General features: G+C 46.7%; 2 protein-coding genes across 2 annotated transcripts in view; both read left to right on the plus strand.

Annotated features, from left to right (window-relative positions):
• BRWD3 (bromodomain and WD repeat domain containing 3) overlaps window positions 1-11,549 on the plus strand; it is a 51,428-nt gene extending 39,879 nt beyond the window's left edge. The window contains exons 32-40 of the mRNA XM_058032354.1: window positions 272-397; window positions 481-562; window positions 1,107-1,163; window positions 1,504-1,644; window positions 1,863-2,015; window positions 2,852-3,015; window positions 3,504-3,601; window positions 4,045-4,203; window positions 5,404-11,549. Of these exons, the coding sequence (XP_057888337.1) occupies window positions 272-397; window positions 481-562; window positions 1,107-1,163; window positions 1,504-1,644; window positions 1,863-2,015; window positions 2,852-3,015; window positions 3,504-3,601; window positions 4,045-4,203; window positions 5,404-6,197 (1,774 nt within the window). The 3' untranslated portion in view covers window positions 6,198-11,549. The remainder of the gene's footprint in view (window positions 1-271; window positions 398-480; window positions 563-1,106; window positions 1,164-1,503; window positions 1,645-1,862; window positions 2,016-2,851; window positions 3,016-3,503; window positions 3,602-4,044; window positions 4,204-5,403) is intronic.
• Window positions 11,550-14,068: 2,519 nt separating this feature from the next.
• On the plus strand, window positions 14,069-14,950 carry LOC131088360 (syntaxin-1B-like). The gene has a single exon (XM_058032356.1). The coding sequence runs from the start codon at window positions 14,069-14,071 to the stop codon at window positions 14,948-14,950; it is 882 nt and encodes a 293-aa protein (XP_057888339.1).
• Window positions 14,951-16,260: the final 1,310 nt, after the last annotated feature.

The raw sequence follows: 16,260 nt of genomic DNA on the forward strand, positions 1-16,260 counted from the left end.
TTGTTTCCAGCCCTGCTGCCTTTGAGCAGGGGTTTTGCTTGTGTTGCAGTTGCTAGAAGGGAATTGAATGATGCTGGGAATCTCAGCTTTCCCAGTTAATTTGGGAATACATAATGTCCTGCTCCTTTTTTCCCTTCTGAGGACAACCTGTTTCTGCTTGATCTGGAATTCCTAATTCCATTTTTTTACCAAAGAATCCTACTGAACGTGAAACAAAAATAACATACACCTTCCTCTCCATCCCATTCCTTAAATTTTGTGTATTTTTCAGGAGAATCTCTGCCCTGATGTGGGAGGTAAGATACATTGAACACAATGCCAGGACTTTCAACGAGCCAGACAGCCCCATAGTCAAAGCAGCCAAAATTGTGACAGATGTCCTGCTCCGCTTCATTGGGTGAGTTTGGACCTCACAGACCCCACAGCTCCAATTCTTGGGATCCTTCATTGTGTTCCTTGGTTTTTGTCATTGTCCTGCAGAGATCAGAGCTGTACTGATATATTAGAAATCTACAACAAGGTGAAAGCAGAGGACCTGAGCAGTACTGATGAGGAAGAGGAGGTAAGATAATTTCCTTCCTTTTTAAAATTCAACACATGAAAGAAAATTTATTTTTGTTGAGTCTTTATTTTATGGGTAATTGCACTGAGATTTAGAGATGAGGCTGTTTAGGCTCACCTGAGACAATAAGCTCCCTGAAGTAAAAATGCTTCTTGGAACTGCCTGTCTTTAATCTTCTCTCAGTACATGATGTTTTGTGGGAAGGATGAGTAATGAGGGGAGCTGGGAAGTGGAGCTGTTACTCAGTCAGAAGGACAGCAGCTCTCCATTGTCAGCGAGGCAGCAGAGCTGATTTCCTTATGTAATTCTGTGTCATTTCCCATCAGTTGATCCCTGGAGTGAAATGTCAGGTAGAATCCAGGGTGGATATCACAGCCTTGAGCTGCTTCCCTCTCCTGACACCTCCCCTTCAGTGCAGTTTGAAATGTGCTGTAGCTCCTGTTGCCAAGTGCCCTGTGGTTGTTGTTGGCTGGTTTTTAACCCTTTTTCCATGGCTGAGGGTTCTCCAAACCTGCCTGTGTGTGATCATTCCCTTTGCCTTTAGGTGGCAGAAGTGGATGTGGATTCAGATGCTCCAGGCACTTCCTCTGGGAAGAGACGAGTGAGTAAAATTTCTGCTGTGGTCATTTTTTAAAAAAATTTGATTTTAAAGAAAATATCTCCAGCACTCAAATTTCAATGCAGCTGATAAATATAGCAAGGCTGGAGCTGAAATATTGCATCTTCTCATGAGTTTGAGAGTTATATATGACCAGAGAAGGCAAATTTGTTTGATTTGTCTCATTTGCATATTACTGTGCCATCAGCTCTGCTTTAATCTTCCTGGATTTCTGTTTTTAATTGGGTAATGCTTTAATTGCAGAATGCTGGGAGATTAGTAGGAACTTCAAGGGAGCAATGTGAATATTGTGATGCCATCTGCAGTACCTGTTTCCCTGCAGGTGAGACGAAGGGTGAAGAGGCAGCCCATGAAAGCCAGTGCTGATGCTTGGAAGGAGCAGTGCCAGCAGCTCTTAAACCTGATTTATGAACGAGAGGACTCAGAGCCTTTCAGGCAGCCTGTTGATCTCTTCTCTTACCCTGTAAGTGCAGCTTCCACACCCAGAATTGTTCCTCCTTTGGCAGAACATCCATGCTGGGCATGGCTCTGTCCTCTCCCTTTATGAGCTGATATTTTCAGGGAATTATCTGCAACAGCTCTGAAAGTAAACTAATGATTTGAGCCACTGGATGAGCACTGAGGGGATGTTACTGCTGTAGGATTTGAGAGCTTTGATTTTCCTCTTGTGTGTTCTCACAGGATTATCGAGATATTGTAGACACTCCCATGGACTTCAGCACTGTGAAAGAAACCTTGGAAGCAGGAAACTACACCAGTCCCTTGGAATTCTACAAAGATATTCGTTTAATATTCTGCAACTCTAAAGCTTACACTCCTAATAAAAAGTCTCGTGTAAGTAATAAATTTTAATGCCTGGTTTTTTAACAAAGACCTTGGCCCTACATGAATAAAACACATGAAATAAGATCTGAAGAGCAAAGCACTGCTTGGTGTAATAAAAATAACCAGGACACACCAATTCTGTGGTTATCAACTTGCTTTGTTCTGCTCTTCCAGATGATATCTAACATCCATTTTCATCTGGGACGATGATCACTGTTGCAGTTGTTCCTTGCAATATTTGTAACAGAACACTGGTCACCAGTTGCTTTTATTTTTTCAATAATTTATCCCTGTAAACAAGGCTATCAGCTTGATAACTGCACATATTGTGGATGAGGCTACACAAAAGCAAGGCCTGGAAAGAGGACAGGAAAGTGATTTAAAGATTTTGACATCTGGTTTACAGAAATTAGGACTGAGGACATTTTTGGTTGCTTCTCGGTAGCTCTATAAGGGTGGTGTAAGGACAGTTCACCAGGGATGTAGTACAAAAACAAATGTGAGGAGATGTGAAATCCAATTGTTTTTCCCTTGGTATTCAAGTTATCTTAAGTCCTGCTTCCCTGTTTCATGGGGATTGACAAAGGGGACAGTAATCCAGAAATCCATTTTTCTTCAGCTCTGGAAATACTTTGTGCTGTTACTAAATCCTTTTAAGAAAACACTTTCTGTTGCAAGAATACTCATGGCCCATGGAAGGAAATATTCTGTAAAGAGCCTCGTAGTGGAACATCGGTGTGAATTTTTTATTTTTGCTACAAAGTCTGGACATCTCTGTGATGATTTTTAAGTTGATCTTCAAGTTATTCAACTCTAATAAGCCTGACCATTTTCTCTCACTGCAGATTTACAGCATGACCCTTCGACTCTCTGCCTTATTTGAGAACCACATGAAAAACATCATTTCTGAGTACAAGTCAGCAATGCAATGCCAGAAGAGGAAAAGGCCTCGGTACCGAAAACGGCTGAGGAGCAGCAGCAGCTCCCCCTCAACCAGCAGAGCATCCAGGTAAAGCAGGGATGGGGAGCCTGGCTGGCACTGCCATTCCAGAGCACAGGGGTAATGTGCTTTTGGGAATAACCAGCAGCAGTGTTGCTCATTTCCTGCTGAACTTACTCTTTTGGGAGATAAAATCACGCTCAATTTGTAGTTTCTAATTCTGGTAAGTGAAATACGATGTGGTTACAAGTGTTCCCTCTGGAGGAAATGAAAGATCAGCTGTCTCTTTACCTTTTAGCTGTTGAAAAAATGTTGTGTAACACTTCTCTGCCTTCATCTGATACATTATCTGAGTAAACTGACTGTTGGTTTTAAAAGGGCGGATAAAACCTTGTCTCTGCAAACTCCCTATACCTTTAGCAAACAGCACCATGGTGTAACTATTTTTAGTGTTATCACACCTAGGAAGAAGGAATCACTTTGCAGGAGAAATCAGTTTTGTATTTGAGTCTGTGATGATAACAGATTTCTCTCTTTGGGATATTCTGTGTTTGCAGCCCAAAAGGGAAACAGAAGCAAGTGAAGATTCAACCTAAACCCAACCAAAATACCTCACTGCCCCTGACCAGGACTAACTCTTCAGTCTCATCTCATGGTGAGGAAATCCAGCCTTTCTCTTAGAGCAGCTTGTCTGTGCAGGTTGAGTCTTGTCCTCATGAGACACATGCAAAGCCTGCCTGCTGAAGGAGCAAGGTCCTGAAATGCGTTGTCTGTAGGTTGTTTTAGCTGAGTTTGGCTGTTGGGCAGTCCTGGGGAAGGATCAGGGAATTGGGAACCTGAGTCTGGCTGTGATAAGAATTATTCCAGTGACAAAAGCTCAGACTTCCTCTGTATGGGCCTCTCTCATACAGCAGTGAAGGATAATTAATTAAATTAATCCTGCTTGGGGTTACACTCAGGAGGAATCTGTCTTTCCATGGCTGCAGAGCAGCTTGGTGAGATTGCCCTGACTTGGGCTGTTGACAGAACCTCCCCAGACACAGCCCTGTAAACAGAGCATAAAAATCACCCTGTCCCCTTGTGCTGTCCTGTCTGAAGTTTCAGATACAGCAGAAGAACCTCTGGGTTCAGCCACTGGTGAAGAGCTGGAGGGTCAACCATCTTCATCAGGCTCAAATGCACAGAGCCGGAGTGGAAATGCCATAGACCCAGGGAAAGGCAGACCAGTCAGGAGCAAATCTACACCAGTGAAACAAGGTGAGAAAGAATAATTCTGTGCTGTGACTGACTGGTTTCACTAGAGATGAAAGATCTTGCTTCTGTCTGATGTTTATTGCCTCAGTGTAGCATTGTTTATATTCCTAAACCATACCAAAAAATTGAATTTACTTTGCTCCTTTACTCTGTGGTGTCTTGTCTGAGGTGTGGAATGCAGATGATTCCATGTACACCTTAAAAAGTCCTTTAAAACTTTAAAGTCCTTTCAGATGGAAAACTTGATTGCACTTAAACTCCTACAGTTCCTTCAGGAATTACAGACAGCAAACAAACCAAGAGAATTCCCACCACAGAACCTTTGCCTTTATTAATCAAGCTGAAACCGAAGATGAAAAAAAATTTACAAAAATATATAAATATTTTTCTCACTTGCAAAACAAAGTAGTTGTGATTAGAAGGGAAACAGATCAGGTGTGGTAATCTGGGAGATGAGTTACTCAGAGTTTCCACCAAGATGGGCACTACATGGGCATTTCCTGAACCCTGGAGCCTTTCCCAAGTCCACACTCCTGTGCTGTAGCAGTGCTGGATGCTGCAGATGAGCTTTTCCTGTCTTAAAGAAGATATTTAATCTTCATTGTCACATTCATAACCCTGAAAACATGGAGGATTTTGGGTCCCAAGCCAGCCAGATACTTTATTGAATTTTCATTTAAGGTGTTCAGCAATCCCTGTGAGCTTTCTTATGTCACTGACTTCCTTGAGTTATTCTTTCCATTAATATTCTCTGGACTAAGCCTTTTGAGAACATGCATATGATAGGGAATAAATGCTGTTTGCACAGTGTTATTTTTATGTATGTATAGTTTTGAAATGGATTTTAGAGTTTTCCTGCCTTGGCACCCCAGGCAGGATTCACCTGGCTGAGTTTTAGATGTTTGTATCCAACCTGGTCCCTCCAGGCTCCTTTTTTTGCCTGCATCTTCACTGAACTCTTGCTCAGGAGAGTTTACAGTCATTGTTTCCAGGTGAAAACTTTGTTTACTTTGGTAGATTCTCCTCTTAGAGCACCTGCTTGTGTCCACAGCATGTGGGTGAGTAATTCCCAGTGGATCATCCATGAGCACACCTCAGAGACAGCTGAAGAGAATCCCAAAGGCAGCTGAGGCAAATCCCACTTTTTGTGTCCTGTTTGGCTGTGGTGTGGTGCTGATGGGGTTATTTTGTTATTTTGCTTAGATCACTCTCCTGATGGGCCCCTCACCAACGGGGATGGCAGAGAACCCCGGGCAGGAGTCAAGAGGAAGCTGCTGAGCGCCTCAGAGGAGGATGAGCCCCTGGAGGAGGCAGAGGAGGAGGAGGAGGAGGAAAAGAAGAGAGAATTAAAGGAAAAGTCTGGTTTGTCTTCATCAGAAAGTGGGGAATCAGGATCCAGCTCCAGCTCTGACAGCAGAAGTGGCTCTGATTCTGACTCAGAATCAACCTCCAGGACAGACCAGGATTACATCGACGGCGACCACGACTACAGCAAAGTTGTGCAATCCAAAAAACCCAAGCGCAAAATCAAACGGAAACTCACCGGGGGCAAACGGAATTGGCAGGGCCGAGGCACGGGGAGGAGGGGCAGATGGGGCAGGTGGGGCAGGTGGAGCAGAGGGGGCCGAGGGGGCAGAGGTGGAAGAGGCTGCGGCAGAGGAAGAGGCGGCGGCCGGGGAGGAAGGAGAGGCCGAGGAGGCCGAGGGGCCTCGCGAGGAGCCACCAGAGCCAAGCGCGCCCGGCTCGCCGACGACGAGTTTGAAAACCTCTTTGGGGGACAGTTTGGGGAGAACGTGTTTGGAGGGAGGTTCAGCCGACCCCCTCGGATCAAAACCAGGAACGAGGGCAGGAGAACTGTCCTGTACAACGACGACTCCGACAATGACAATTTTGTGCACACCGAGGATCCTTTGAACCTTGGTACTTCCAGGTCAGGCAGGGTGCGGAAAATGACAGAAAAAGCCAGGGTCAGCCATCTCATGGGATGGAATTATTGACAGATGGAAAACTTTGGAACAATTTTAAAAGAACTTCAATGGCCTTCTACTGCAGGGATTTTACCAGAAATTCTACCAAGCAAGTTGTGCGGGGACTCCACTCACGTTTTCACAGTGGTGCTTTTCCATCCTGTCAGTTTGTGTTTGTTTTAAAGCTTCAGATCTCCACACTTCATTGGTCAAAACAAGCCTTAGTCATTAGGCCTTAAATTACAGAAATTCTTCCCCACACACTACGAATTCATCACATTGCAGAGGCTTCCAGCTTCTCAGTAAGAACATGACATTTTCGAGTCACGCTTATGACTTCTCTCCCTCGTTTTGTTTTTGTATTATAGAAATAGCACCTTCTTACAGAGTTTTTATGTGGTTTCTGCCATAAATCCTTAGACACAGTAATAATTATAACTTTTGCACAATACACCAATCCTAAAGGCAGCTATAAAATGTTTACAGTTTCTATATTGTAAGAAGGATCTGGATTATTTTAATCTTCCCAGGCCAAACGTTGATGGAAATGTGCTGAACTGAAGTATGTCCATACTACAGTTTTGGGGGTCCTGATGTGCTTTCTATTGGTTCTTTATCCGTGTAAAAACAGTGACAAAGGGTTGGTGCCTTGTAAATATGTAGCAAACCTTTGATGTGGTGTGTCCTATGTGTGCATTAACTTTATTAAAAAGAGAATACTTGAGAAGTATGAATATCTAGACAAAAGGTGCCAAATGCAAAAGTTACTTGCATCTATTTTCTTTTTGTCCTCTCATATTTTTATAGTATTAATCGAGATTGTGCAGCTAAAGGGGTGACTTCAACATTTGAAAGGTTCCTCCTCTTCAAAGCATGATTTTTAATAGTAGCTCAGCTACCTCTTATTTACAACTACTGGAAAGTGAAAAGAAAATAGATGCTGTTATTCAGAGCATGGTGAAGAAGAGGCGAGAAGGAGCGTAGAGGGGTGGGAGTTGTGAGTAGCTGTATCTTCCTTGTGTTGCCACCATGAAAACAAATGCAGTGGTTCTCAGAGGTGTTTGGGGCAGGTGGGGATTTGCTGTGCAGAGGGGCTGCTTGGCCCCACTGCCCCGTGCTCCATGGAAATGTGGTTTAGGCCCCTCGGAGGTGCTGAGGGAGCTGTCGCCCCCCCAGACTGACTCTTGTGTCTCAAGCTTCCAGAAGAGAATTCCTGTTGCACTGTGCTCTTGTTGTCCTGGGAAATGCTGACTTGAACCCCTGTGGCAGTGGTAGTGCAGTTGGTGAGGAGATCCCTGCTCTGGCTCCTCGGGGACCTCGGCGGTGCCATGGGCTGAGCTGCAGGTGAGCAGCCTCTTCCTTCCTTCCTGGGCTCTCCTGGAATGGATGTGGGATTCCAGTTTGCTCCCCTTGTCTGACAGTTCAGAGCCAGGTTACAGAGAGAACAAGTCAGAACAGACTACAAAGTTCCAGTGGAGTTTTTCAAGGTTTTTTAAGGTTTTTTTTTTTAAGCTTTCATCCAATATCCTGAAGTTCTTCTGTGCACAGCTTGGTCAATAATTCTGGAAAACCTCAGGCAGCAAAGAGTGACCCATGTATATTCTCAGATGCAGAAGGAATTTAATTTTTGACTTTCTATATTAAGCACTAGCTATTTTATCTCGCTTTCCAAAAAAAAAAAATCCTAGTTAGATGCAAAAATGACTTGAAAATAAAAAAGCAGAGGTTTAGTTTTGTGATGGAGGAGAGTATATCCTAAATTGCTCATTAATATGAGTTTATGGTACAGTACAAAACCCACACTTTTAATTTTGTAAGGAATGTTTGGAATCAGCTATAATCCATTGCTAGACTTGATTTGGTTTTTGATTGGGGGGGGGGTGGGGAAAAAACCAAGTGCAGAGGCTCTCCTAGTTCTGTGTTGGGCTTTAAAGTAGAAACACCTGTCCTATCATCTCTCTCATATATCTGTATATATACACGCATTTATATTTATAAATGTATTATTTGTTTGACTGATTGGTCCTTTTACATATGGTAACCAGGAATAGCATGTATGCATCAGTCCATAGTTGGAATCATATCCCTTAGATCAGTCCTGTGAGCTAATGTAAACACTATGGGTTCTATCCTAAAGCCTGAAAAGCTTGAAATGCAAAAGAAATGCTTTTTTCCTCTATTTCTGACTGGGCGAAAATCCAGTTATTCCTTATTTATTTTGTGTAGGGGTCGGGGAGAGAGAAACCACAGGGATTCCAGAGAAATCATTTTATAAGTTGGTGTATTTTAGCAGCAATTAGAGTAAGATTAAATATGTTTTTAACTGTATCTTTTCTCTGTACTGTGAAGATACCAGTGAAGCATCACTTTGCTGTGGCGTAAGTATTACTGTGTCCCATGACTATGAGCTAGAGCAGGGGGTGCTGGGACAGCAGAATTTAGTGTAAAAATTGAAAAAAAAAGCTTCTTTTTTTTTTGTGCATGAGAACCTTTTATAAGCATGACAAATAACTTGGGTTTAGAGCTGTTCTTTTTGCTTGGATTTGTGTCTGGATTCTTTCTCTGAGTTGGGCAGTTGATTTCTCATAGTTCTGTGGAATAATTATACTTTTGTAGGAACTTGGATGCTCTCAAATCCCAAATCCTATCAGGAGCCGCTTGTGGGTGTGGTAGACTGAGGATGAGCCCACCAGGTGCAGCAGAAGCGGGATTTAAAGTGATTTAAACCAACCAAAAGCTGAGCTCTGGGCAGGCTGCAGAGTCAGGAATGTCTTTCCTTGAACTCTCCACAAAAACCTCCAGGCTCTGCCTAAGGAATGGGATTTCAGGTCTGATTGTCAATGGGGTTCCTGGGGTGAGCAGGCAGGACAGGAGCTCCTCATTCCTGCAGATGTTTGGGCATTGGTGGCTCTGTTCCCTTGAGATGTCCCACTGGCAGATCCAATCCTGACTGCGGGGACACCTTGGGAAAGGCCCCAGGCCCCACACTCCATCCATCCTGCAGAGACAGGGCTGAAATCCTGGGTGTCTTTGCTCTCAGCTTCTCCCAGCCCCAGTCCCCTGTCCCTGCAGCTCCCCTTTCTCTCCAGACCAGGGCATGGATGGCAGAGCTTGTTTGGCAGGAGTGAAGTGCTGTTGTCTTGGATATGAGGGAAAATATTTTCATGGGAAGAGTGGTCAGGCAGTGGAAGAGGCTGCCCAGGGAGGTGGCAGAGTCACCATCCAAGAACTGAGCACATGTGGCCCTTGGTGGTTCAGTGGCCATGATGGGATGTGATTGAAGGTTGGACTTGATGATCTTGGAGCCTTTTCCAACCTTAATAATTCCATTATTCAGCCCAAACTTCACCTGCTTTTTATTTTCTCCATCACCATTTATTTTCCTCTTTGCCATGCCTCACCTCTGACCTGTAGTTTCCTTTTATAGGCTATTTATTTATTCTCTTGGAAACTTTGGGTATCATGATGAATTTTATTTTGGCTGCCAGGCTGTTAGGTTTAATCCAAACCTTTCTGTTGGTGCTTGAACTCGGATGAATTTGGGCAGTTTTTATCCCTCCTCCCTCTTTCCATCACTCCTTTCTGCATCAGCCAAGCAGAGGCCACTCCCTAATCCCAACCACCCCCACCCTGCAGACACAAAAACTAAAAAGAACTGGGGAGAAATAATTATTGGAGGATTTTTGGCTGCTTCAAATTCTGCATCCTGTTTGCATTGTTTCATTTTCCTGGAATGTTTTCCTCAATGTCCATCTCAGCTGCTCCTCCTGTGGGGAAGCAGAAGGGCTGAGTAGTTCGGAGAGCAAGGAAAGGAGCTGGCACCAGGGGTGTGGCAGAGAGTTTTTAATTAATTTTAAAAATTAAAATATTTGGAGGCTCTCTTGACTCCCAAAAACAAGATGACGCTTGCAAAGCATTTGGATCTATCGGGAATGTCCCTGTGCTCCAAATAACAGAATATTAATGTAAAAAAATAATTTTAAATCACTAATTTTTGATAAAAACTTGATTCATTCCGTCTTTGAGTGGTGAACACCAAGGAAAAGTAAACAGCTGTAGGTTTGAGGATGTTGTGTCCTGATATCTGGAGTGTCCTGTCATGAATTCCATGGGTTAAAAACGTCTTTATGTGTTTACATTTTATCTTTTTATTTAAAAAACATCCTGCAGAGTTTTATAAAATACTGATGATTTCCTGAAGGAGCAGTTAACCCTCCAAGGCTGACTCTATATTTAATAGGTAGGGAGCTGTTGTTGTGTTCTTACAATGTGTATTATAGCAAATCCCTGCGCATGAGCGACAGAGGCTTTTCAACTCTTCAATATATCCAAGGTTTACACATGGTAAAAAAACTCCTTTATGTATAGTAAGTAACAGCCTGCAAAATTTAGTCTAAAAACTCGTCCTTTTTTAGTCTTAGAAATGCAAAGACCTGTTGGAAGCTTGTATATTTTTACTACGTCGCGTTTGGCCCACAGCGAACTCACACAACTGTGCTATGAATCCCTGAAAAATTTAAATTTCCAGTGGGAATTGCTGTCACAGCCTTAACTCTAGTGTTCTAAAAATGGTGCTGAAATACATTTTTGTGTGTGGATGTGGGTACCTGATCCGAGTCTGTGAGACTTCCAAGGCAAACCAAGCACTTGGAGTTACTACTCCTGGTAGTAACTGCAGCCACGCTGGGGAGCTGGCAAATGTGTAAATAGTTGGGAAATAATTCCACCAGTGGGAAATCAGGAGCAGTTCCTGGGTTTGGGGGTTTTCACTGGCAAGCACTGCAGATCTTCCTGGGTTTGGGTCTGTGAGGAGCTGTTTGGGGGGAGGAAGGGGAAATCCTGCCAGAATATTCACAGGTAAAATCCAAATCTGCAGTTTCTCTTCCTAAAATTCTTCCTCAGAGAGTGGTGGCTGCTCAGATGTGTTCAGAACTCAGTGTCTGAGGATTATTTTTCTGTAGAAATATTAATTCAGGCTCTTCATTCCTCCATGAGTCATTAGAGCAGATTTCATGTAGAAATACCACTTGATGTCAGAGCAAAATTCACATGATTTAGGCTCTCCAGGTCGTGTTCTGGATTTAAAATACTCCAAAAAAATGCACAAAACTATTAGAATTATGTCTACTTTCTATATTATTTTTTTTTCAGGTGATATTTATGCCCATATCTTCACATCCGCTATCTCAGGTCCCTTTAATGAATACTTCAGGGATTTTGATGCCACATGTTGGCAGACCAAATGTAATATTTATATGCAATGAGCTGTTAGTTTTTTGTATTGTACAAATGTAAATTTGTAAAGATTTTTTTCTAGAGTTTTTTTGAAGTCACTGATGTAATCTAGGATGTTTCATTTTCCAGCTGTGGGATTGTCTTAATAAAAAAAAAATAAAAAGAGAAACTCTTACTTTGGTTTTGCATTGCTTCCTGAGTAGTTGACGCATTAGAAGGTAAAAAATAAAAAGGTAGGTAGAATGGAGGTTTTAAGGTAAAAAAAATTGCTTTCTGATGCAACTGGCTAATTTTATAGTTTTAATTGGAAGTTTTATTAACTGGATATAGGAACTTTATTTATAAACGGATTGAGAAGCTTATTTAGTCTTGAGCAGGATGGGATGGAGACCCTCACCCCCATCACCATCCAGTCTGGCTCCAGAATCCCATTTTTCTGGGAAAAAAGGGTAGAAGCAGCTAATGATTTCTTGGAAAAAGAAGGGGAATATGCCTGAAAGTGCTGTGAAATTACTAGAAATGCCATGAAAGGAGCAGGGGAGGAGGAGGAGGCTCTGGGCAAGGTCCCTCAGCCCCTGTGGGACACGGGTGGGTTCAGGTGGTGACAGCTCCAGGGAAAGGTTGTTCCTGCTATTACCTAAGGGATATTTCATGGGAAACAAGGAATTACTCCTCTGCTCTTGCCCTTGATAAACAGCAGTGATAAGATTGTTTAAACAGGGATTTTGGGGGGGTGGATGGGGCTGGGTTTGTGCAGAACTGCTGGGGAGGCTCCGTGCTCAGCCAGGGGCAGGTGCTGACAATAAATACATGGAATAAATATTCTCAGCAGGAATTCCTTCCTGGAAAGGGTGGCCAGGCATTGGAAGGAGCTGCCCAGGGAGGTTTGGAGTCCTCACCCCTGGAGGTGTCCAAGGAAGGATGGAGGTGGCACTCAGTGCTCTGGGCTGTGACAAGGTGGGCATTGGGTACAGGTTGGACTCGGTGGTCTGGGAGGCCTTTCCCAGCATTAATGATTCTGGGATTCTGTCATTCTAATTTGACTTTTCCCCTCATTAATCTGCTGACTTATTTGACATTTCACTTTATTGTGCTGATTCCAGTGGCATTTCCTCTCTGATGGGAATGAATATCTCCATTTTAACACAACACTCATCCTCCAAACCCCAAGGACAAAAGGGCCTTTTTTTTCTATTTTTTTAAATTTTTTTTTATTGATGGTTACAGAGAACAAAATTAAACTTGTTTTGCAGAGATGGCTGGATCCCCCTTTATGTACATCCATCAGATGGCAATGGAGGGAAGGAATTCTACTCCCTTCAGAGCTGCTTGACCTTTGCTAAACCTCCCTTGGCTGTCCCTCTGTCAATATTATTGATTTGATATTATATTGATGTTATATCATAGTTGTTGTATACTTTATATCATCATGTTAAGGTCATATGGGATAATGCACATTATAAAATACATTATATAAAATACCAGAGTGACAGAGAACAGCAATTTTCCCCATGCACTTTGGAAATGCATTTTGTAGAAGCACCTTTTAAAAGGTATTTTTTATAGATGTCTTAGAATTCAGCTGTGATTTTTATTCATTTCGGCAGTGAGTGGACTCAGCACTGCCTTGCAGTGATGTTGGGACAGCTGGGTCATACCAAAGCTCATTTCCAGCTTGGAAACCCCAGGAGCATCTTTTTGAATTCACCCTCACCACCGGAGCCTTCCCGAACTGCAGAGCAGGGAAAGGCAAAGCTCTGCCTCCATCCCTGTTCAGTTCCCAACAGGAACTGCGTGACCCGAGCTCCAGGAGTGTTGGACAGCGCCTCGGGCCAGGGTGGGATTTTCGAGGATGCTGCTGTGCAGGGCCAGGAGCTGGATGGGATTTTGGAGGATGCTGCTGTGCAGGGCCAGGAGCTGGATGGGATTTTGGGGGATGCTGCTGTTCAGGGCCAGGAGCTGGGTGGGATTTTGGGGGATGCTGCTGTTCAGGGCCAGGAGCTGGGTGGGATTTTGGGGGATGCTGCTGTGCAGGGCCAGGAGCTGGATGGGATTTTGGGGGATGCTGCTGTGCAGGGCCAGGAGCTGGATGGGATTTTGGGGGATGCTGCTGTTCAGGGCCAGGAGCTGGGTGGGATTTTGGGGGATGCTGCTGTGCAGGGCCAGGCGCTGGGCTCCGTGATCCCTGCAGGTCCCTGCCAGCCCGGCAGAGTCACTGACTCCGTGTCATTTGCCCTTCATTTGGTACATCCAGGAGCTGGGTTTGGTACATTGTGAGGCCGCGGCAGTTTGGAGCGGGCCGGAGGCGTTTGGAAGGCCGGGGGTACCGGGTGGGTCACCCCCTCCGTGCCCCGTCTGTCGGGACTCCTGGGTGTCCTTGTTCCTGGGTGAATGAAAGCGTCTTTGTGCCGAGCCTCGGCGGATCAGGTGAGGAGCCGCAGCCCGGCCCGTGACGCAGGTGCGGGCGGTGCTGGCAGCGCTCCCGGCCCGGGCCTTTCCCCCGCTCTGCCCGGGACGAGCCCTTCCCTCCACCGGCCGTGCCTGGCCGGGGCTGACGCAGGACCTGCCCTCCTCCATCAATATTTGCTCTGGGGCCAGCCGGGAAGGCTCGCAGCACTCCCGCAGCCTCACACGTCCCCGCAGACGGTGCCGGAGCCCCGCGCAGCATGAGGGACCGGCTGGCGGAGCTGCAGCAGCGAGTGGCGGCCGAGGGGGACCCGCACGACGACTCCCTGAGCGTCGACAACCCCGCGTTCGTCGGGGACGACGCCAGCCCCGTGGGCCGGGCGCTGCGGGAGGCGGCCGAGCTGTGGCGGGCGCTGGAGCGGCTGGAGCAGCTCTCGGAGAGCATCGACAGGACGCAGCAGTCGGTGCTGTGCTGCACCTCGGAGGAGAGCATCGCCCGCGAGAAGAGCGGCCTCGGAGCGGCCCGCGCCGCCTTCGCCCGCCAGGCCGCGGCCCTGCAGCCCCGGCTGGGAGCGCCGCCGGCGGCCCCGGTCGGGGGCTCGGGGCGAGCGGGGCCCCGCGTCCGCCAGACCCAGCTGTGGCTGCTGCTGCGCCGCTACGGCGCCGTCCTCGCCCGCCACTACGCCCGGGAGAGCCGCTACCGGCACCGGCTGAAGGAGCAGATCCAGAGGCAGGCGGAGCTGGCGGGCATCAACCTGGGCGCCCAGGACGTGGATCTGCTGGCCGAGAGCCCGCAGGGGCCTCGCATCGTCGGCCGCGACCTGGAGGAGCTCAAGGCCAAGCATCACCTGGGCCTGGCCCAGGCGCGGCAGCGGCAGCTGATGGAACTGGAGGCGCAGCTGCTGGAGCTGCGCGGGCTGTTCGTGCAGCTGGAGGGGCTGCTGGCCCAGCAGCACGGCGCTGCCGACAGCGTGGAGCAGCACGTCCTGCGCACCCTGGACTACGCGGCCCAGACGGGCGGCGGGGTGAAGAGAGCCGCCAAATACCAGCGGCCGTCGCGGCGCTCGGCCCTGCTGAGGGCGGCCCTCGGGCTCTGCTCCTGCTGCCCCTGCCTGCCCTGCCCCGGCCGGGGCCTGCGCTGAGCCGGGGCTGCGGGGGCATGGCAGCAGCGCTCCGGGATTCACTCGTGCCGGGCGAGAAACGGTGTCTGGTGGGAGGGAGAATGGCCTGTGCTCCTGGAACAGCGGAGACACCTTGTATGATGGTGCAAGGACCGCGCGTACCTTGTAAAATGGTGTAAGGGCCATGCACGCCTTCCTTGATGGCACAGAGACCGTGCACGACTTGCTCAGGGATGCAGGGTCCATGCATAGCTCACATGGCAGCATGGGGATCACACACACCATTCCTGATGGCACAGGGACCGTGAACACCACTCCTGATGGCACAGAGACTGTGCACACCCTTCCTGGTGGCACAGGGACCTGTTGCACCTTGCACAGAGATGGAATAACCATTCACACCTCACCTGGAAGCACGAGGACCAGGAACCTCTTGCAGGGTGGCACAAGGACTGCCAGCACCTTTCCTGATGGCACAGGGACCCCGCACACCTTGTGTGGAGCACGGGGACCAGGCACACCTTGTGCATTTCTGTAGGGACAATGCACACCTTATATAATAATGTAAAGATCATGCACACCTTGCTCGATGGCACAGGGACCTTGCAGATCTTGATGGCATCATTGGGACCATGCACCTCCAATTGCAGCACCCAGCCAAGAAAAGCACTTTTAACACTCCAAAACCAGACTTCAGAATTGTCACATTTCTTGGTTTTGTTACTGTTTCAAGGAGAAAGGGCAAAAACCTGTTGAAGTTTTTGGCAGGTCTGTGGTTCCATGTGACAGGACCCAATGGCTTGGTGCCACCAAGGAGCAGCATGAAGGCTCCTCCACCACATCCCAATCCTGATTCTCCCCACTTCCTCCAATTTCTACTACCTGGGGGTTATTTGTTGCATTCATATGGCCTTTTGGTTCTTGCTGCTTGGTCAGGCAGTGGGTCAGCTTTGGGCTGGGTGTTCCTCATGGCTCATCCCATGCTCTGACACCAGGAGAGGATTTGCACAATTGTTCTAGGAATCTGCAGGCTTTTACTTCAACCTGCACCTTTCCAAATCAGCCAACATCCCACACATGCTGGAAATGCTGGAAACTTAGAGTGGCCCTTTTTTCTGGTCCCTGTATCACCACCTGAATTTCCCAAAACCGCTCAAATTAAAGCCTTGGGGTGATTAAGTTTTTTGGGAGCCTTTGTGGAAGGTCCCACTGTGTCCTGACAGCTCATCCCACTGCTCTCAGCCATCCTTACATTTATTTTCATCTTCTGAACTGAGCTTTAATAAAACAATTTCTCAATAACCTCTTGAGTGCGGAGAGTTATTTCTTTG

The sequence above is a fragment of the Melospiza georgiana genome, chromosome 12, assembly GCF_028018845.1.
Source record: "Melospiza georgiana isolate bMelGeo1 chromosome 12, bMelGeo1.pri, whole genome shotgun sequence".
In the NCBI taxonomy this organism is placed as follows: domain Eukaryota; kingdom Metazoa; phylum Chordata; class Aves; order Passeriformes; family Passerellidae; genus Melospiza; species Melospiza georgiana.